Raw genomic sequence first — 23,285 nt, forward strand, 5'->3', positions numbered from 1 at the left:
GACCGAAAGTACGCATGAGGTGCGCCGTTTGGGACAGGGCCAAACTCTATTGACGAAGGCCAACATGCGACACTAATGCCTATACTTAACTGGCACAGGGGGAGACCGGGGGCAATTGTAACAGGGGGCGATTGTAACACACTCGATTCCTCCAATCAGAAACAAGCTAGAGTGATGACACTTAATCTGTACATGGCCAGTAGGATTCTCTCTCTATCTGTGGAAAAGAAGCGAGAAATTTTCAACTTTAGCAGAAGTTGTTAACGGCAAACTGATTTTGAGGTATGAAAGTTATTTTTTGGATGTACAGTATTTTTCTTCTGCTGTCTAAAGTTTAGATGTCTGTGAATTTAAACTTATATACATTTTATCCCTAGGTTATTGATTATTGATTAAAAACGAACATGAACAACCTATGCTAATACAGGTTGGGCTAGCTAGCATATAAGATTTTGTCATGGCTGCAGTATCGGGGGCAATTGTAACACTGTGTTACAATTGCCCACAATTGCCCCCGAGCCACAAGGCCCATTGTAATAAGCTTGTTTGTGTGTGTTGACGTACTTTTCTGTTAAAAAATGAACATATTTCACTAAATTCTATTGTAAAACTTCATTTTAAAAGGGTGTATTAAAATAAATGTTTGTTCCAGTATTAACAAATCAATTAACATACATTTTTTTTATATAATGCGTGTGATGCCTGACATCTAAAAAAATTTGAACCATATACAAAAAAACTCTTAAGTAGCATTATTAAATACAACAGCAATAAAGTGATTACTTTGAGGTGGGCTTTTATTTGAGATAAAGTGGGTTAATAGGAGTTATTTCTCAGTGTTACAATTGCCCCCTTGGCGGGGGCAATTGTAACACTCTGACTTCTTGCATTTAATTAAATATTTTAGTCTTGTTCTTATAAGTGAAAAATATAAATTGTATTATTAGTGCACATATATATGTTTCTTGTATCAGAATGTGGCGACTGGCGACACGGAGGAGGAGCTCGGAAGTGTGATCAACTCACGACTACGCCACCCTGGAATCTTGCCAGGGATAATAAAAAAAAAAATGGAATTTCTAATTTAAAGCAACACAGGTTCGTTCACAGTAAATTGGTAGGAGACATGGATACAAAATTATATATATATATATATCTTTATTAAGAATAAGAGATTTATTAAAAGCAAAGGACAACCATCAATAACACTTAATATAGACAACACCATTACAAGACACACACAGAACGACCTGAGGAGTCAGCGTCGTCAGAATTCGAGAAAAAGGAGCCGAGGCGTGTCAGCAGGGGATAGAAGGGCATGTAAGTTGAACAGACACAACTCACAATGATCACAGTTTGAACAGACACTTCACAAAGACAAAAATCGGAACGTAGATCTCCACGCTTCCAAAGTGGATATATTACAAATTCCAATCACAATATAAAAATAACTGATATAAAAGAAAAGAAATAATCACACACACAGGGCCGCAAATATTAATCCAATTGTCAACAGCAAAGCAACAACGCCCCCCAGACGGTAGTCCCCCGCAGTCCAACCGCACGGAAGCTAAATCGCCCATGCGGACGCGACCAATCTGGACTCAATACATCTATAAAATTACAAGTTAACAATCAGACATTCCTCATTCATCATTTAACTCTTAACAACTATTCATAAAAATCAATTTCTCTCAACAGCAGATCACCACTCGACCTAGGCGATAATAATTTAAAACTACATACCTAATGGGTGCGATCTCCGGGAATCAAACCAGTCAGGCAGACATAAACAGGCGAAACTGAGGGCTCGTCCAGTCCATCGGAAGGACCACGTATGTGCCGGCGACAACCCAGCGCTTCCGCTTTGATACGCGGACGCCCGTATTAGCCATGCTGGAATCAGCCTCACTCAAACCTTTGACTGCACACAACAAGGATGCTGCTACAGTAGAAACGGATACTCAAATAACACAATCAACTCTTTCACCTACCCGAAAAGGGACAGTCTCGCTCAATGCCAGCCATAGGGATTCATACGCCACCCTAAAAATAGACTATAATAAGCCACATAGTATACCATTTACCACCAGTCAACTCTACCAAACATACCTGAATGACGACACCGGAAGTAAAGGCGGTGACTCGTAACAACACCCACTCTAAACAACCCGTTTATATACGCTACTGCAGCTCACTGATAGGAACAACTTAACAAGTAGGCTAGCCAACCGCATGTAGGCGGGACAAATTTCATTGGACCTGCCACAAAAAGATGACTAGTCTATCTCAAGTAGTTTGTGAGTTAAGGAAAATGTAAAATATGTTACAATTGCCCTCGGTCTCCCCTACTTATGCATCAGATTTTGGCAGAGGCAAAATCTCTGGCCTCTTGTGTTAACTAACAGCATGGATGAATCCGTCAAAGCTCGCTTGCATACAAATAACAGAGCTTTGGGTGATTATAACTATAGGTATTAGTGTCGCATGTTGGCCTTCGTCAATAGAGTATGTGGGCTATTGGTGAGTTGCTTTCTTTTCCCCATTGGACAGGCCAGTCGATTAGAAAAAGCAATATTGTCATGTTTGCTTGGAAAAAATAGATATTTTTTTAAATAAAATAAAATAAACCCAAGCCTGGAGCAGAGTGAAGTCTCAATCTTCAGCCATCTTTCTCCAGGTTACATGATCACCTCATAACTTAAGCCTCTAGACAGATGGTGTAACCAGATTTCCTACAAACAATTTGTTGGAAACTCTGCAGCCCATGCAGATCTGTGCAACAAGTGGTGTAGGCTATTAAATGTTTCTCAGCAAAAGAAGCACACACTCTGAAGTGGTGGGGCAGTGATGGTGGCTTCTTGATGGGACAGAGGGTTACTGAAGCACTTTAAAGCAGATAAGATTGTATATAGAGTATTATACTAGAGTATAAGCAAATGTTAGGATGCTTATACATTGAGTGCTTTTTGCAATACAAATTTTTACAAAAGAGCTTTACAAGAAATAGAAATTAAATAACTCGTTTTATAGGTTCAACAATTTGGTGATTCTTTAAGTTCACTGAATGTTCTTTTGGGAGCCAAAAACAGTTATGGCATGACTGTTAAAACCACATTTTTAAAGCATATTTACACCATTCAAAAATAAATTGCTGCCTTTAAGTAAAATCAATATGCTGTAGAAGTATTTTCAACTTAAAACTTTATATAGTCTTAACAGACTTATGTTGAAAATTGTATAACCAGTTGTTTAGCTTATTTTGATTAATGTAAAAACCCTGATATCTTTTATAGTGTAATAGACTTATGAGACAATCCCACAAACACCACACAAAAAAAAAACATTTAGAAACCAATTGTTCCCTTTCGTTGTCACTCCGAGTTACGTCGGATGACGACGAATGGGGTTTCGCTTAGAAAGCCTATCAACTTCGAGTATTACAAAACGAGCCAATGGCAAAGAAATGCCATGGGTCTGCGGAATTTGCATGACGTAACTCCGCCCCACCTCGTGGGTATAAAAGGAGGACGCCAGCAACAGGCAGATATGTTTTCGCTTCGGAGCCAAGTGTAATTCTTCACTCCTTAAGCTATCTCTGATTGTCAGCTTCTTACGAGACGAGCAACTCTCCAGTGTTGGTGTGACGGCGATCTCCCGGCGAGTGCACACTTCCTGCTTATCTGAGCGTGGTTTGCCAGCGAGTGTGTTCTCCGCGGGCGCTTCAGCACTGAGTTTCTCTCACAAAAAGAGCTTGCACGCGGCACGTCTTTTTAAAGATGCCTCGCCCGTGCACTTCTGGTTGCGGTCGACTGGTGTCTGACTCTGATGGGCACGAGCGCTGCTTGGTGTGTTTGGGCTTTGATCACGCTAAAGCAGCGCTCGTGGATGAGTCATGTTCTTTCTGTGGGAACATGACCATCGCAACACTTAGATCGAGACTCAAGGATCTCGCAAGAGTGAGAGTCCCCTCATCCACACCCCGATCTAGCGCCTCCTCGAGAGGCTCTACTTCGGCTGGTGGCCAGGGTGATCTGAGGGTGACTGTGTGGAACAAAGTCTGTGGTCCGTATGACCCCGCTGGTACAGTTTTTGGGAGCCTGGCTAGAGCTCCCCCTCCTGTCCCGCTGGGTCGCACGGACGATCAGGCTCGGCTACGCGATTCAGTTCGCGCGGTCTCCTCCCCGCTTCAGGGGAGTCCGCTCCACTTTGGTCGGTGGCAACGCCCCTATCATGAGAGCAGAGATCGCCACCCTGCTGGCGAAGGGTGCGATCGAGACCGTCCCTCCGGCCGAGATGAGGACCGGCTTCTACAGCCCGTACTTCATTGTCCCCAAGAAAACCGGTGGGTTACGACCAATCCTGGACCTGCGTGTGCTGAACCGTTCCCTTCACAGGCTGCCGTTCAAGATGCTCACTGCCAAACACATTCTCGGATGTGTGCGGCCCCAGGATTGGTTTGCAGCAATCGACCTGAAGGACGCCTACTTTCATGTCTCCATTCTCCCTCGACACAGACCGTTCCTTCGGTTTGCCTTCGAGGGGCAGGCATACCAGTACGCGGTTCTCCCTTTCGGGCTAGCCCTGTCTCCTCGCGTCTTCACGAAGGTCGTCGAGGCAGCCCTTGTTCCCCTTCGGGAACACGGGGTTCGTATCCTGAACTACATCGACGACTGGCTGATCCTAGCTCACTCTCGAGACCAGGTATGCGAACACAGGGACCTAGTGCTCCGGCACCTAGCTCGTCTAGGCCTTCGGGTCAACTGGGAAAAGAGCAAACTTTGCCCCGTGCAGAGGATCTCTTTTCTCGGTATGGACATCGACTCGGTCGCCATGTCCGCGCAGCTTACGAGCGAGCGCGCGCAGTCACTGCTGACTTGCCTGAGACAGTTCAAGGGCAAGAGTGCGGTTCCACTGAAACTCTTTCAGAGGCTCCTGGGGCATATGGCATCTGCAGCCGTGGCAACACCGCTCGGATTGCTTCATATGAGACCGCTTCAGCTTTGGCTTCGCGACCGAGTCCCGAGGTGGGCATGGCAACACGGCACCTTCCGAGTAACTGTTACTCCGTCCTGCCGTCAGACCTTCACCCCGTGGTCGGACCTCAGTTTTCTACGGGCCGGAGTGCCCCTGGAACGAGCTTCGCGGCATGTTGTTGTAACGACAGATGCCTCCTCCACGGGCTGGGGTGCCATGTGCAATGGACGTGCTGCCGCGGGCTCCTGGACAGGACCCCGCCGCCTCTGGCACATCAATTTGCCTCGAGTTGCTGGCCGTACGTCTTGCTCTGCGCCGCTTCCGGGCCGTGCTCAAGAACCAACACGTACTAGTCCGTTCAGACAATACCGCCACTGTAGCGTACATCAACCATCAAGGTGGTCTACGCTCCCGCCGTATGTCGCAACTCGCCCGCCACCTCCTCATATGGAGTCAGAAGCATCTGAGGTCGCTTCATGCCATTTACATCCCCGGAGCCCTGAACTGTGCAGCCGACGAGCTCTCACGGCTTCAGCCCCTCCCGGGAGATTGGCGACTCCATCCCCAGTCGGTTCAGCTGATTTGGGACCAGTTCGGGGACGCACAGATAGATCTGTTTGCCTCTCACGACTCGACCCATTGCGCCCTGTACTATTCCCTGACCGAGGGCACGCTCGGCACGGATGCACTGGCGCACAGCTGGCCGCGGGGCCGCAAATATGCGTTTCCCCCAGTGAGCCTTCTTGCGCAGACCCTGCGCAAGGTCAGGGAGGACGAGGAGCAGGTCATTCTGGTCGCGCCATACTGGCCCGCCCGGACCTGGTTCTCCGAACTAGTACTCCTCGCGACAGCACCTCCCTGGCCGATTCCCCTGAGGAAGGACCTCCTTTCTCAGGGACGGGGCACCCTATGGCACCCTCGTCCCGATCTTTGGAACCTCCACGTGTGGCTCCTGGACGGGACGAAGCAGGTTTGAGTACCCTTCCACCTACGGTGGCGGCTACCATCACTTCCGCTAGAGCGTCGTCCACGAGACACGTCTACGCATTGAAGTGGAACCTCTTCGTCAACTGGTGCTCTTCTCTTCAAGAAGACCCCCGGAGATGTTCGATTAGTGTCGTGCTTTCCTTCCTTCAAGATAGGCTGGAGCGAAGGCTGTCTCCCTCCACCCTGAAAGTCTATGTTGCCGCTATTGCCGCACACCATGACCCAGTCGAAGGTAAGTCTGTTGGAAGGCACGACCTGATCATCAGGTTCCTGAGAGGAGCGAGGAGACTGAATCCTCCTCGTCCTCCTCTCGTTCCCTCTTGGGACCTCTCAGTGGTTCTAACTGCCCTGCGGAGTGCTCCCTTTGAGCCTTTGCAATCAGTGGAGCTTAAGTTCCTGTCTATGAAGACAGCGCTCCTGGTTGCATTGGCCTCCATCAAGAGGGTGGGGGACTTGCATGCATTCTCCGTTGACGAAGCGTGCCTGGAATTTGGGCCGGCTTACTCTCACGTGATCCTGAGACCCCGGCCTGGATATGTGCCCAAGGTTCCTACCACTCCCTTCCGGGACCAGGTGGTGAACCTGCAAGCGCTGCCCCCGGAGGAGGCAGACCCAGCCTTGGCACTGCTCTGTCCAGTACGCGCCCTCCGCGCCTATGTAGACAGGACGCAGTGTTTCAGGACCTCAGACCAGCTCTTTGTCTGTTATGGTGGGAAGCTGAAGGGAAAGGCTCTCTCCAAGCAAAGGTTGTCTCACTGGATAGTGGACGCCATTGCCTTGGCATACCAGCAGCAAGGTCGACCGTGCCCCCTTGGTGTGACCGCCCACTGGCATCCTCTTGGGCTCTAGCGCATGGCGCCTCGCTAACAGACATCTGCAGAGCTGCAGGCTGGGCGACACCTAACACATTCGCCAGATTCTACAATTTCCGAGTGGAGCCAGTGTCCTCTCATGTACTCGCTTCAACCAGCTAGTACTGGACCCGCTCAGGTGTCTTCGCTTGCTCGCCATTCCACTCCACGGACTGGATACGTGCGATATTCTCCTCAGGTGAGCTTCCCCGAAAAGCCCTGAGTTCCTCCAGCACTCCTGACGTTGGCGCCAGTGTCTATTTCCTGTGCGTCGGCTAGGTGCCTCCCGTGTGCATGGTCCCTCCTCTGAGCGACCCCCACATGTGTATTTCCACTGTAAGCCTCTCTGAGCGTGTGTCTTTCCCTTGGCAAGCCACCTTGCCACCCCTGGGGTTGAAATATTCCACCTGCGGCTGGACACCCCAGTGTTCTCCATATGTCTCCTTCGGGTCATATGTGTATTCTCTAAGTCCCCCCACTCTGGGTTGGCAGTAATTGCATATTTCCCCTAAACTTTGGGATATGCTCCCCAGTGTACCTTGGTATTCCTGTGCTAAATAGGGGTCCTTCGTCCGTGCCAGTCTCACGACAGGGATCTCAGATTTACGCAGGGCACTGGAAGACAGCTGAGAAGGTGGCGTGATTAGACTGGTAACCCCATTCGTCGTCATCCGACGTAACTCGGAGTGACAACGAAAGGGAACGTCTCGGTTACGTATGTAACCCTCGTTCCCTGAGTAGGGAACGGAGACGTTACGTCTGCCTGCCACTTTCCGCTGTACCGCGGGGAACGCCTGAGCTCAGTCTTGGCTCCTCAGCGAAGAAACATATCTGCCTGTTGCTGGCGTCCTCCTTTTATACCCACGAGGTGGGGCGGAGTTACGTCATGCAAATTCCGCAGACCCATGGCATTTCTTTGCCATTGGCTCGTTTTGTAATACTCGAAGTTGATAGGCTTTCTAAGCGAAACCCCATTCGTCGTCATCCGACGTAACGTCTCCGTTCCCTACTCAGGGAACGAGGGTTACATACGTAACCGAGACGTTTTCACTAAAGCTCATGATAGACCATTTGTAAAACATCTGGATTCAACTTTTATTCTGCTCCAGTCATTTGTTGACAATCATGACACATGGACAAAGGTGCATTTGTGGCAGGATGGTCAATATTATTTACAACAGTATGTCACTTCCAAATACTTATAAACACCCACACATGGATCAGAGTAGACACAATTTGAAGCATTTAGTTGACAAGACTTCTTCCCATCGCACCTTAAAGAAAAATTGGAAGAATTAGAAATGACCATTAGCTCTTGCATCATTCTACGGTCTCAAACCGTAAAAAAAAAGAAAAAGAAAAAAGTCCATGTGTGTAAAGTAGCTAGTTAATACACAGGATAATGATATATACATTGTCCCTTGGATATATTTTGTATACATTTCAAAACTAGCTGAAGACAGTGTGACCTAAAGTGACTGAAGTGTGTCTGCTGCTGTACCTGGAACGCAGGCTGCTGGTCTGAGGAAAGTAACAGTCTGGTGTGGTTGCCAATGCATGAGGGCAGGTTTCAAGATCTCGCCTTCCATAATTGGCATGATGAACATGAATAACACCTTTACCTTGTGATACACAGACACCAATATCTATTAATCACTTTACTAATAAAAACAATTTGTGCCAACATGTACTGCAGCACTGATTCATTCAAAGCATTGTGGACATGAGCTACACTCTGATCTCAGTATAGTATAGAACATACAGTAAGAAAAGTACTTACAACACTTGATGACGCTTTGACTATTTTCACAGGTTACACTTATTTCTAGGGTTTTTTTTTTTGGGGGGGGGGGGGGGGGGGGGGAGAGAAGGGGAACAGAGGTCAGATATACAGTTACAGTACAAGATATGCAAATACTTGTACTCCTTTATAAAATATTAAATTTCAAAGTAACAATGGAAATTACTTACTTGCTGGGATACAGTCATAAGATACATCCAGGTATTTATAAGTCCCAACACAAGGATCAGAGAAAACAGAGTTCACTGCAGGAACAGTACAGCTCTTTCTTCCATCACACCTTATTCATGGAAAGACAATGACAAGTATTTATTAGCGCTAATTAGACATGTGCCGGTATTCGGTAATGCGATAAATCGCGGTAATGAATATGCACGATATTGTTATCGCGGGGACTTCGAAATACCGTGAAAAATAATAGATCCGAATTTAGATTTTTAGAACGCGCATCAGCTTATTTTCCATCAACCGCTTAAAAAACAATGCGTATATGCTGCGCAAAACACATGGGCACTTTGATGTAAACAATCCCCACATCACATGTATAAGCACTGTGTGCATGCAGTGCGGCACTCTAGTCTAATGTAAACAATCCTCACATGGAGAAGAAGCACGGCGGAAGGAGGAACGCTGCCGACTATTTATCCCCCGCATGGCTGCCAACTCTCACGCATTCAGCTTGAGACTCACGCAATTGACACTTTCACACGGTCTCGCGCCACACATCCATTTTCTCACCCAGAGAAAAATCGCGGAGCAAAGAGGACACTGACACCGACAGACTAGACAGAGCAGGTTACTTTTGATATGAAAAAAATATCAGCTCTCAGGTTTTATAACGAAATTCAGACAATAAATACTGTTTTGGTGCTTGTAAATGTGACGTGACAGATCGCGCGCCTCAGATCAAGTAAACCGATCATCTGTTACTTTTTATTAAAGATACAGTACAACCCACCGAAAGGTATACGTACTTTCGAATCAATCGGGGTTTTTAACCACGGAAAGAGGTCAATAACACTGCAGGAGAACAATTATGTCACAGAACGTTACATTTACCTCAGGAAAGCCATTTAATATGGCAAGCCGTTTTAACTTTTATTCATTTCCAGGATATGAATTCTTGATATCAACAATTAAATTTTTGATATCAACAATTACATTTTTGATATCAACAATTACATTTTTGATATCAACAATTTAATTATTGATATCAACAATTTAATTATTGATATCAACAATTTAATTCTTGATATCAACAATTAGATTCTTGATATCAACAATTGAATTCTTGATATCTGTAATTGTATTTTCACTAGTGAAATGTCACCATAGGCTGCCATTCAAAATTAATTGTTGATATCAACAATTGATTTCTTACTAGTAGAAATATAATTTTTCATATCAATAATTACATTGTTACTAGTAAGAATGTGAATTCCTGATATCAATAATTCAATTGTCACTAGTTGAAATGTCTATTCTTGATATCAACAATTTAATTGCTACTAGTAAAAACTTTCATTTTTGATATCTGAAAATGTATTTCTGATATCAATATTATTTCAGATATCTAAAATGGCTTTCTTACTAGTAACAATCACATTCATGATATCAGAAATTAACATAGTCACTAGTGAAAATGGAATTATTGATATCAAAAATTAACATTGTTACTAGTAGCAATTCAATTGTTGATATCAAGTATAGACTTTTCAACTAGTGAAAATTGAATTCTTGATATCAAAAATATAGGTTTTTACTAGTAAGAATTGTATTTCTGATATGTGAAATTGGAATTGCAACTAGTAAGAAATCATTATTGATATCAACAATTGATTTTGAATGGCAGCCTATGGTGACATTTCACTAGTGAAAATACAATTACAGATATCAAGAATTATAGTTTTTACTAGTTGAAATACAATTCTTGATATCTAGAATGAGCATTTTAACTAGTAAAAATGTGATTGTTGATATCAAGAATTAGCATTGTTACTAGTGGAAATGTAATTTCTGATATCAAAAATTGCCATTGTTACTAGTATAAATCTAATTCCTGATATCAATAACTATAATTTTAACTAGTTAAAATTGAATTGTTGATATCAAGAATTCATATCCTGGAAATGAATAAAAGTTAAAACGGCTTGCCATACATTTAATGTTAGTTGACTATAAGAAAATAGCTATAGAGAGGAGTATTTTGCTAAATATGTGCACTATATTATTTTAATATATGTTTACTTGTCATTATATAATTGTTATTATAATGAAAATTACGGCATATTACATTTTTATATTTATATTATTATTATATTTATATTGTATGCATTATATTTAATTTCTCTCTGTATGTTTACAGCATTATGTGAGATATATTTTTTCTTGAGAAACATTTAAATGCAGGCTATCTACTGTAGCCTACCTAATATTTATCCAAATGAGTCAATATTGAATCAAGATTGAAATTAAATCCAAGAATTTAATTGAAATCATGAAAATTGTGTTAAGCAATAATACAAACAGTAGCCTCAGTAACCATGTAAACACTATAACATGTTGTCACTAAAAAATAAAATTAATGTTTTGACAATCACAATTACACATTGTGATGCAAGTTTTTTTTTTAGATACCCCCAATCCGTCTGTTTCTCTTGTGCAATTAAAATATCGTGATAATACCGTATACCGTGATAAAAGCTCAATCAATTAATCGCAGCATGAAAATTTGATACCGGCACATGCCTAGCGCTAATATACTATAGACAATATGAATCTTGTGCTAATGCATACACTGAAATTGTAAACTTATTTTCCTATGTTATCGGTTAAACCTACCGAGCGGACATTATAGAGAGAGATGCTTCTGTCCTGCATTGCGTATTTGAGATCTGATCAGCTGGTTTCCCACTGGCACACGTTTTGCAGTCAGTCCGCCCATAGTTGGCTTTAATGACCATTATGAAACCCGAAGCTGATGTTTAAGGGGGATTGTGGTAGTTTAAATACATTCCATGTGGTTGGAGACACAAAAGCTCAAGATACACTCATACTGTCCTGTTAACAAAAATCAAACATGACTTAAATGACTAATTACTCACCACATTTGAGAGACGCCGACTCTCCTTCACAAGTAACTATTTTTTCAGCTTCTGCCCCTGCAGAGAGGAAATTAGTAAAATGACTTAAACATTCGGCACCTAAAAGTCTTTAATGAGACTGCACATGTTTTAATCAGTTGCCTTACCATGTTGATACAGAGACAGCAGCACTGAAAGTCCAATAACAACAAGTTAGAACATTTAAAATCATGCAAATTGAATTAGTTCCAAAGTACTTACAAGTGATCCAGCTTAGCTTTTGCATCAGCATGTTGAATGTGTGAACAGAAGGAAAGGCCTGGAATTATTTTAAGGGGACACAAGAGCACACTATTTTTTTTATTTAATTTATATATACACATATATATATATAAAAAAGTGGAGTTCATATGCTCTGAAACTAAACAAGATTCCAATTTTTTTTTATCCCATATCAAATTATTGCAGTAAATGAATGAATTCCATTACATCGTTAGATTTAGCCCACTGATGAAGCACAGCTGAATCCAAGTGCAATTTATTGAAAAGTACTTTGATTAAAGGAACATACACATGAGACTCACCAAACAAAAGTTACAGAGACCAAAGCTTGACAAAAAACTACAGAAACATGATATATATGTATACACAAGGACTAATGACATAACAAGACACACCTGAAAGTAATCAACACAATGAACCAATGGCAAGACACAACTGAAAAACACATGACAAGACCATAAACCAATGAGAACATGACATGGCAAAGGATCAATTTTTTTTTTAACACAACAGGTTAGGCTTTAGGGGGCAATGCTGTCTTAAATGAGCTTCATGAGGCACACACTCGCAAAGTCTCTCGTTCTCTACCTCTCTGCTGTGCGTGCTATTTGAACATAGCCTATTCACGTAGACTTAGTTTCGAAAACTGGGACATATTCATCGTAGCCTTTCGAAAACCGGGACATATTCACATAGCTTTTTGAAGCCTTTTTTGGGAGAGTGTATAAATTTCCCGGGACAGTTTATTAAAAAGAAGATCAATTCTGGAAAAAACGGTACGGGTGGCAACACTGCGAGTCTGTGCAATGGTGGTTCATATCTTGTTTTTGCGTTTTCATGTGGACGGAGTTTTTTTTTAAACCGTGCTTGTGTGAATGCGATTTTTCTCAGTTTATAAAAATACCCACATACGTGTGGACTAGGCCTCAATCAGCTCCCTAACTCCAGAGTCAAAATCTGTGGACTTGTGATTGGTTGTCAAGCTAGCCAATCAGAATTTAGTAGCCTCATTTCTGATTGGCTGGAATTATGGCATATTGTAATGCTGGGTTGTGTTGAGCAAGCGAGCCGTCTGAGCTTAGAGAGCGCTTATGGCTGGTATGAAAGGAGCAAGAAAATGAAACTGCACATCCGAAAGAGAACGTCTGCGCACATCCAAATACTTACTTTAAATGCAAAATTGATTTTCGTTCGCTCTAAATATTTTCTTATCTGCGAGACGAACATTTCTCTGCAAAGGTTCACGCGCGTGCGTGTGTCACACTCAAAATGTGATCTTGTGCGCGCAAAATTGTGACCGAAATCTAATCCCATAGATGACCTACTACTTCTTGCGAGATTCTTTACCATCCCATGATGAATGGCAGTAAAGCAACACAACTGACTCTGGTAGTTCACATGATCATGACAGTATCACGAATACATCAAAATTACATTAATATATACATAGGACATACTTTATGGGCAGTCTTGAATAAATTACTTATTCAAAATAAGTAAGAGATTATGCGATTTCGGATGTGGCCAGAATATTGTGTAGCTACACGAATCTGGCAAGGACCCTGGTTCACTAGACATTGGGACAATGATTAGGCTACTCAATTTCCAGCGACACCAATACAACGTCAACGTAGTAGAACATAACCGCTGGTATAAATCAACAAGCAGAGCCTATATTTTTGATATTATTTTTATGCTGTTTAAACACTATCCTTACAACATTTTGAATATTAATTATAAACGCTAACTAGACATGTAGCCTACACTACCTGTCTAGCGATGTGTGTTTAAGCTGGCATATAATAATACAATAAAAAACAGTTACAGTTTTTGTGTGATTTAATTTTACGTGTGATTTTATTTGACATGTTCTGAAAAAAAGTTAGTGGATGCTGACCTAGTTTTGTAGTGGGATGTTAATTAATTCCATGCTGGAACTTTTCACATTTACATAAGGAACAGTTTTCCAATCTTTGATTGGTCATACCGGTCCTACTCAACCCACTCTGAGCGGGATTCGCACCGGTGTCTTTCGGCATGGGAGGAGGGCGCACTAACAACGACACTAGTGCATCTTGAAGCCAGGGCCAGTTGTTTAAAAGTAATCAGATTGAATTTCGGCTATCGGCTTGGATCAAATCTTGAAAGATTTGTTGTTCAAAAGAAAAAAAGGATTCTGAAATCAGATTAGATCACAAAATCTAATCTTGGTTTTGATCTGGATCAAATCATCACTTTGTGTTGTTCAAAACTTTTTAGTAAGATTGGGATATTTGGATTATACTGATCCCAGCAGAAGGGTGGATTTCAGGAACAAAAATTTAATAAACATATAAAACTGGAGAAAAAAAATGACAACATTTGTATCATGTAATATATACACACACACATATTTTTTTGATTTTGCTCTTGATTAGCTTAATTGTTAATGTAAGAAAATTAGAAGTAGACATTAGAGTCCTATTAAGCCTTTCGATAGCCAACAGTATAGTAGAAAAGAGATTTTGGCGCCATAAAATAATCCCCTAATAGCTGTAAATATCAAACAAAAATATTATATTTATTTTTAGTGCTTTTATTTTATTTTTTTATCACGGTTTGTAAACTACATTGGCACAATCATAAGAGATGAAAAAGTCAAAAGGTCTTTGCGAACAAACCCAAAGTTTCTCTGGTGAACGCTACGCAAACCTTTTCTAAGAGAAAGGAAAAGTACCACCCCTATCTCATTTGTTTGCCATCACCATGTCCCTTCAAGGGCACCGTAGAGCACCAGTAAGCCATATTTAGAAATCTGAAAAAGTGTGTATCTGGATCGGGGTGATTCAATCCAATTTTGCTTTGCAAAACCTGTCCAAAAGTAAGATAGTTTACCTGATCCTGGACAGCAAAACATAGAATTTCCAAATCCGGATCATTCTGATCCAGATTAAATTTTTTGAGAGATGAGCCCATGGGGAGTGTGATTGGTTTACACGCACAGCTCTTACTGGCCTATACGTCTGTTAAAGTAGTTCGTTTGAACTGTATTATGACCCATAAACCTGAAATGTTATGGTCTTTACATTATTCTTGAGGATTCTTTATCTCTATGTTTTGATCATATACCAATTTAGAGATTTGCAGCTTTGGTTTGATGATGAAAATCAAAGCAGAATGCACTTTCTTATTCAGAAATGGGATTTGCATTTGCTTTTGCCTGCTGGATCTGATATGATCAATAAACTCATCTGATTATAGAAGAAAGTAGCTATATGAGTGTTTTATCTACTTCTACTAAGAAGACAATGTAACATAGTAACCCATGCTAATAATTCAATCTTTCTCTTGTTCTTCAAAACTTCAGAGCATCTGAACTCCAATTTTTGCTTCTGAGTCTATAATTTGAAAAATATAATGCTGCAATGTTTGATTTCTGTCCTAATGTTGAGCATGAGCTGCATCAGTGTGTCACGAAACAACTTTTGTGGAAGGAGGATCGACAGAACAGCTTGAAAGAGCAGAAGCAGAACACTGTTCCCTTTCGAGAGGTCTCTCCTATTGCGTAAGTAGCTTACGCTATGGGAAAACTCCTTTTCTCGAGAATATTGAAGTCTTTATGTAAAACGCATTGCAGCTGCACAGCTGACAGCAATGAACGAAGGAAGCTCGGTCATTGGCTGTGCTGCGGCAACTTGCTCGAACCAATGACGGGGCGACTCTGAATGCGCGACCAATGAGTGTGCTTCGCGCCCGCGCGCGTCAGAGCCCGCCAAGATGGGCGTGGCCAAGAGCTATTTATTGGGCGCCCCGTCATGAGAGTTCTTTAGATTTAATCTCCTACAGCGAACACCTTCTTCGCTGGATCCTCCGGATTATTGAAGCCTTCGCTGCCGTCGAAAAGCATACCAGCGGGATTGCTACGAGGACGTCGGCACCTTCAGCCGCCTTCGAACGCCATCCTACTGAGCCATCCGGCGTGCCACACACGCAAGTATCTTTACATCTGTTCGCCCCCCAACACTTGTAAAAGAGCAATTTTCTGAGGCGTTGTTTCAAATGCCTTCCTGCGCGTCGTGCAGAGACCTTCTCCCGGACGGGGATCGTCACATCATCTGCGCTCGCTGCCTGGGCCGGGACCACGCAGAAGCTGCTTTGACCAAGGGCGGATGCCCGGAATGTGATGACCTGGGTCTCTCCGCACTGCGGGCTCGCCTCGCCGCTTTCGCCGTGAGCGAGCCCATCGCCGCCACCCCTCTGTTTGAGCCGCGCACTAAGAAAAAGCGCCGCTCACAGAGGCTTCCTGAACCGGAGCTCAGTGACATCACGCCGAGCCAGTCTCCGCGTGCTTCACCGCCGCTCTTACCTTCCCCACCGCCGGTTCAGTTCACCCAGCCGGACCCACACCCCTCTAGCAGAGCGTTGGGCCTTGTGACTTTCGGCGCGTCCGAGGACGATGGGGGAATGGATGACAGCTTGTCCATCGACGCTGCATCGGACGACTGGCCGGGCTCCACTCTCGACCCCGCCCCGTCGACGCTAGCTATACGAGCGGGGGCTCCACCATGGATACGGAGATTATCCGCGTCCTCTCGAAGGCCGTAGAGGACCTCGGGCTCGATTGGTCTTCTCCCGAAGAACCAACCCGAAGCCGACTGGATGAGTGGTTTCTGCAGGGGCGCCAGCAGGCCCCTCGGCAAAGGCCTTCTCACTTCTTCCCGGAGGTTCATGACGAACTCACCAAGTCATGGAAAGCCCCCCACTCTGCGCGTCTGAAGCCTTCTTTTTCTTCGTCGCTCTCCTCTGTGGACGGCGCGAAGGAAAGAGGCTACGAGGGAGCGCCGCCCCTCGAGGAGGCCGTGGCCAATCATCTCTGCCCGCCCTCCACCACCGGATGGAAAGCCAAAGCTTCCCACCCCTCGAAGCCCTGCCACACTACTTCTGCTCTCGCCGGTTGCGCCTACGCCGCCGCCGGCCAAGCTGCATCAGCGCTCCACTCAATGGCGGTACTTCAAGTGTTCCAAGCTCAGCTTCTCCGCTCTTTGGACGAGTCTGGCCCCGAACCCGAAGGCTTTAAGGACCTACGCAGCGCAACTGATATAGCTCTGCGAGCCATGAAGGCCACCGCCCAGTCTATTGGCCGCGCCATGGCTAATTTGACTGTTCTCGAGCGCCATCTGTGGCTGACTCTGACGGAGATGAAGGACGCGGATAAGGCGCCGTTTCTCGACGCGCCTATCTCCACCAGCGGGCTGTTTGGACCGGCGGTTAAAGGTTTCGCCGAACGCTTCACTGATGCCCAGAACGCTTCACAAGCTATGCGCCATTTCCTGCCCAAGCGCTCCAGCTCATCGCAGAGCAGACAGAGACCGCCACAGCCGCAGCGGGCTAGAACAGCTCCCACCGCCTCTCAGCCCGCGCCTCATTCTGACGCTCGACACCGCTCGCGCTCCCACAACCGCAAGCTGCCTCCTGAGCGACGGGGTCCTCGGCCCAAGATTGTGCTGAACCCTGAGCCTCGAAAGCTGTCCTAGCCACAGGAATGAGAAGAGAGAGTGCGTGTCTCGCAAAAGCCGGACCACTCTCTCTGCAAAAGCTCAAACATTACCCAGTCCCCTTACAGGCGGCTGGAAATGTCCATACAGCAGTCAATGGGCCAGTCACAGAGCTCACTCACCTGCAAACAAACGCCGTTTTTACGGCGACGCACAGAAAACACAAAAAGAGTCTTTTTCTGCCTGTGTCACTAAGGGTTCACATGTCCAAAAAGTGTGCATTCCCAGATACTGTCAAAACAGTGCCAAATTCATTCCCAGCTCAGGCTGCGCGCCCCATGAATGTAGATCACGTGCCTACGGTCATGTACGCACCACTACACACAAGCACTGTTCACACAGTTATGAATTCATCCCCAGTAAAAGCGGGAAACATTATAAAAGTGACGCGTGTGCCTACCACTGTTTATGCACCCCCACTTATAAACACTGTCCTTACAGTGTCAAACACAACCCCAGCTCAGGCTGCGAGTTTTACAGACATAGCGCGCGCTGTTGTAAGCACACACGCGCCCATTCACTCAGCTGCTCAGCGCGCGCCCGCGCCTCTGAGAGCTACGAGCTCAGGCGATTCGCTGGCCGGGTCCCTACGTCACAGCGGCCCGCCCCTAGCCTGTATTCAGCCCATATCTGTACACGCAGCGGCATGGGAAAACATTCCAGATATGCCGAAATGGGTATTGGATATATTAAAGCACGGATACTCGCTCCAGTTCGCTCGCAGACCACCACGTTTTACGACTGTGGTCGAGACGAAAGTGAGAAAGGAGTGTTCACAGGTTCTACGCACCGAGGTGCGCAAACTAATAGAAAAGGGCGCTGTGGAAACTGTTCCCCCCTCTATGAGCGAGGCAGGTTTTTACAGCCGCTATTTTCTCGTCTCGAAAAAGGATGGTGGTCTCCGCCCCATCCTAGATCTCAGACACCTGAACAAAGCACTAATGATTCACTCGTTCAGAATGTTAACAACCAAGCATATCCTCGCGCAAGTACGCCCAGGAGATTGGTTTCTCTCAGTGGATCTGAAAGATGCTTACTTTCACATTCCAATAGCGCCTCATCACAGGCCGTTTCTGAGATTCGCTTTCGAGGGACAGTCTTACCAGTACACAGTACTTCCGTTCGGCCTGTCCCTGGCTCCCCGTACATTCACGAATGTATGGACGCAGCACTTTCCCCCTTGAGACGAAGGGGAGTGCGAATACTGAATTATCTCGACGATTGGCTGGTCCTAGCACAATCGGAGAGTCAGTTAATAACACACAGATCTTGGATTATCAGCCATTTAGAATGCCTGGGTCTAAGAATCAATTTTGCAAAAAGCATACTATCTCCCAGCCAGAGGATTTCTTTCCTGGGAATAGTTCTAGACTCGATGCAAATGACAGCGCGTCTCTCATCAGAGCGCGCGCTCACCATCCGGCACCTTGCAACATCATTCAGGGCGGGCGCGCGCGCCCCCGTCAAGCGGTTTCAGAGGATGCTCGGTCTCATGGCCTCAGCATCGGCCGTACTCCAGCTAGGATTGTTGCATATGCGCCCTCTCCAACGCTGGCTCAAGAGCCGCGTCCCTACTCACGCGTGGCGTTCGGGCCACTTTTTAATCAGAGCGAACCACGGCTGTATAAAAGCCCTGACGCACTGGAAAGCCACCGACTGGTACCAGTTAGGCGTGAGTCTGGGTGTGAACACAAGGAGAAAGATGATAACGACAGATGCCTCCAAAATAGGTTGGGGGGCCCTTTACGAGGGCAGGCCTGTCTCCGGCTTTTGGTCAAACCCGGAGAAGCGCCTACACATAAACTGTCTGGAGATGAAAGCGGTCGCTTTGGCTCTCAGAGCCCTGCTTCCACATCTAAAAAACGAACACGTCCTGGTCCGAACGGACAACATGACGGTAGTGTCGTACATAAATCGCCAGGGTGGACTCAGGTCGAGCTCCATGCATTCAATGGCCAGGAGACTCATTTTATGGTCCCAGCACAACTTGCGCTCGCTGAGAGCAGCGCATGTGCCAGGCGCCCTGAACCAGGGGGCAGACATGCTATCCAGAGACAAGAGTCTCCCAGGAGAATGGGCTCTCAACCCGCTGACGATTCAATGGTTATGGAAAACCTTTGGCAAAGCGGAGATCGACCTCTACGCCTCCAAGAAGAACGCACACTGCTCTCTTTTCTTCACGAAGAGCACGGACGCGCTCGCCCAGAGCTGGCCGAGCCGCCCCTTATATGCCTTTCCCCCGATCGCGATGCTGCCACAGGTCATCAGTCGGGTCAGAGAGGAGAAAAACGCAGTGCTTCTGATAGCCCCACTCTGGAAGAACCAAACATGGTTTCCAGATCTGATGCAAATGCAATCTGCACCACGGCCGATTCCACTGAGGCCAGACCTCCTCAGTCAGGCCAGCGGGATGATATTTCATCCCCGCCCCGATCTGTGGGCCCTTCATGCATGGCCCTTCAACGGGTTCCCAGGAACCTCACGAGCGGAGCGCTAAAAACAATCGCTGAGGCGCGGGCGCCCTCCACGAGACGCTTATATGCCCAGAAATGGAAAGTGTTCGGTGACTGGTGTAATGCCAAGGGCCTGAACCCTGAGACATGCGAGATTACGAACGTACTCGCTTTTCTACAAGGGCTTCTGGAGGCGGGCCGCACCCCCTCCACGCTCAAAGTATATGTGGCGGCCATCACAGCGTCACACAACCCTGTTATGGAACGTCCATTGGGAAGAAACGACCTAATTATTCGTTTCCTAAGGGGCGCTAGGAGGATGAACCCTTCACGCCCCCCCTCAGTGCCGATCTGGGACCTAGCTACTGTCCTAGACGCTCTTAAAGGGCCCCCGTTCGAACCACTCCGAACCGTGCACCTTAAACAGCTCTCGCTCAAGACTGCGCTCTTGCTGGCACTCGCCTCGGTCAAGAGAGTGGGCGACCTGCACGCGCTTTCGACAAGCGCTGCCTGCCTAGAATTTGGACCTAACGACTGCAGGGTCGTCCTTAGACCAAAACATGGGTATATTCCTAAAGTGCTCACCACTCCCTTCAGAGCACAGGTTATCTCCCTAACTGCGCTATCGTCTCCAGCAGACGAACACGACGCTAATCTACTCTGCCCCGTTAGGGCTCTCAGAGTGTATTTGGAGCGTTCTGCCCTATTCAGACAGACAGAACAACTGTTTGTATGCTTTGGCGGCCGTACGAAAGGTTCCGCCGTTTCAAAGCAGAGAATCTCTCACTGGATAGTTGAGGCTATAGCGCTGGCTTATGAAGCTAAGGGACTTCAATGCCCCTGGGGAGTCAAAGCACACTCCACCAGGAGTGTGGCTTCTTCCTGGGCATGGTCGAGCGGGATACCGATCGAGGATATTTGTGCGGCGGGAGGCTGGGCCTCACGTCCACATTTATCAGGTTCTACAACCTACAGGTCCCGACATTGCATTCCAATGTACTATCAGCATGATACTAGTTGAACTACGAGTTCGTATCTAGATTATGTATGTGCTTGTGTCACACTGAGCGCCTTCTAGCCGCTCTGTATTTTTCCCACATATAAAACTTTGCTTTTCAGCTCAGGCACCTGCCTCTGGCTATCATAAGGCGAAGTTCAGCACGCACGGCGTTTTGCATGGTGTTCCCATAGCGTAAGCTACTTACGCAATAGGAGAGACCTCTCGAAAGGGAACGACTCAGTTACTTACGTAACCTCGGTTCCCTGAGAGGAGGGAACGAGTATTGCGTAAGCTGCCGTGCTTGTGCTTGGTTAGTTCGCTTCAGTCGTTTTAACCTAAAGAACTCTCATGACGGGGCGCCCAATAAATAGCTCTTGGCCATGCCCATCTTGGCGGGCTCTGACGCGCGCGGGCGCGAAGCGCGCTCATTGGTCTCGCATTCAGAGTCGCCCCTTCATTGGTTCGAGCAAGTTGCCGCAGCACAGTCAATGACCTAGCTTCCTTCGTTCATTGCTGTCAGCTGTGCAGCTGCAATGCGTTTTACATAAAGACTTCAATATTCTCGAGAAAAGGAGTTTTCCCATAGCGTAAGCTACTTACGCAATACTCGTTCCCTCCTCTCAGGGAACCGAGGTTACGTTAGTAACCGAGTTGTTTTCTTTAGCATTCCTTTAAATTTTTTCAATTCGTTTCCAATTTCTTCAAAGCTGCTGCTGCTTTATTGTAAAAAGCACATGTTGAATTGAAATATTTTAGGTTTCTTGAATCATATAACACCTGATGTTTATGGCCAACCAAAAATCACAAACTATCTACTAATAAGAATGCCCAGTATGAAATAATTCTTAAATATAACTGTAAAAATTATAGACCAAGTCATGGCAACATATGTTTTTCCATTACTTTAAATCAAAGTAATTTAAAATAAAAACTCATAAAAACAGACGTAGGTCAGTAAAAGCTGCTTGGCCTTCTGAAGTGAAGCGATGTGTTTGTGTAAGAAAAATATCCATATTTAAAACTTTATCAACTAAAATAACTAGCTTCCGGCAAATGACCGTACGCATACTACGCAAGTCGACTTGTGCCACAAGACTAACCCGTGACGTATGCAGGAGTATCATAAGTTTATCATAAGAACTCTTGTGGTTCAAACAAACAAGGCTGGGCAACAAACTCAACCTCCTCCAATATTTCTCTTTAAAAATGGTCATTTTAGACTTCTAATTCATGACTGGTCTTTTGTTTTGCTCTATCCTCTGCGCGTCCGCATTCATCTTTACGTTGTGCTTCAGATCAAGGGTTACTCTTTCGCCGTAAATCCATGCGTACGGCGGTCTGCCGGAAGCTAGTTATTTTAGTCGATAAAGTTTTAAATATGGATATTTTTCTTACACGAATACTTTTCGCTTCAGAAGGCATTTATTAACCTCCCAGAGCAGTGTGGAGCACTTTTATCATGAATGGATGATGCACTTTGATGGACAGAAACGGCCATTCACTGCCATTATAAAGCTTGGAAGAGCCAGATTTTTTTTTTAATATAACTCCGATTATATTCGTCTGAAAGAAGGATGGCTAGGGTGAGTAAATCATAGGGTAATTTTAAGTTTTGGGTGAACTAATCCTTTAAGGGGGTGAGTGTAACGGACATAGGCCAGTAAGAGCTGTGCGTGTAAACCTCTCTCCCCTGTCCTCAAGAAGCGTTTTAGCGACTTCAACAGAACAATCCCAGAATGTGTCTGCTTGTGGATACTGTAGTTATAGTATGATTATTTGACCGGGAAAAGAGAATATGAAAAAGTTTACAAGCAAAGGCATAAAAATCCTAGCGAGGCGGACTGCTAACGTGACCAGGAACCAGGAACCTTTTATTAGGAAGAGATCCAACAAATACGTCAAAAACGTGGGTGTGTCTGCGGAAACAGGATTGAGAAACACTGGTGGACTGTCTGAGATGAGCACAGAACACGGTGACGGGAAAACTCTGGGAGTCTAAATGCACAAAACCAGGCAATCCCACAACAGGAACAAATTTTTTGGAAATTTTCTAAAGGTGACTGAACTTCAAAACAAAACAAAGCAATAAAATAGGATACCAGAGAATCATAAAACATTTGCAAAGTACAATCAATCAAGTTAACAATAAATGACCTCCCAGAGCAGTGTGGAGCACTTTTATCATGAATGGATGATGCACTTTGATGGACAGAAACGGCCATTCACTGCCATTATAAAGCTTGGAAGAGCCAGCGCTGTCATCATATCCTCATGTGGTTCTTTTTCAGCATTTGTTATCTACAGTAAACCGATAAGG

At 45.2% G+C, this 23,285-nt stretch overlaps 2 protein-coding genes across 2 annotated transcripts in view; both read right to left on the minus strand.

Moving 5' to 3' along the window:
- Positions 1–12,043, minus strand: part of LOC143725782 (L-rhamnose-binding lectin CSL3-like) — a 54,866-nt gene extending 42,823 nt beyond the window's left edge. The window contains exons 1-2 of the mRNA XM_077218529.1: positions 11,961–12,043; positions 11,867–11,890 (exon numbers count right to left, since the gene is read on the minus strand). Of these exons, the coding sequence (XP_077074644.1) occupies positions 11,867–11,890; positions 11,961–11,991 (55 nt within the window). The 5' untranslated portion in view covers positions 11,992–12,043. The remainder of the gene's footprint in view (positions 1–11,866; positions 11,891–11,960) is intronic.
- LOC143726033 (L-rhamnose-binding lectin CSL3-like) lies at positions 7,929–11,829 on the minus strand (the record flags this gene model as incomplete). The annotated part of the gene is made up of 6 exons (XM_077219020.1): positions 7,929–8,089; positions 8,317–8,437; positions 8,596–8,640; positions 8,787–8,896; positions 11,458–11,593; positions 11,721–11,829. Coding segments are annotated over 6 exons (627 nt in total), but the record flags the coding sequence as incomplete, so codon positions are not given.
- Positions 12,044–23,285: the final 11,242 nt, after the last annotated feature.

The sequence above is a fragment of the Siphateles boraxobius genome, unplaced genomic scaffold (assembly GCF_051911475.1).
Source record: "Siphateles boraxobius isolate OS27281-9 unplaced genomic scaffold, OSU_SipBor_1 77, whole genome shotgun sequence".
Classification (NCBI taxonomy): Eukaryota; Metazoa; Chordata; class Actinopteri; order Cypriniformes; family Leuciscidae; genus Siphateles; species Siphateles boraxobius.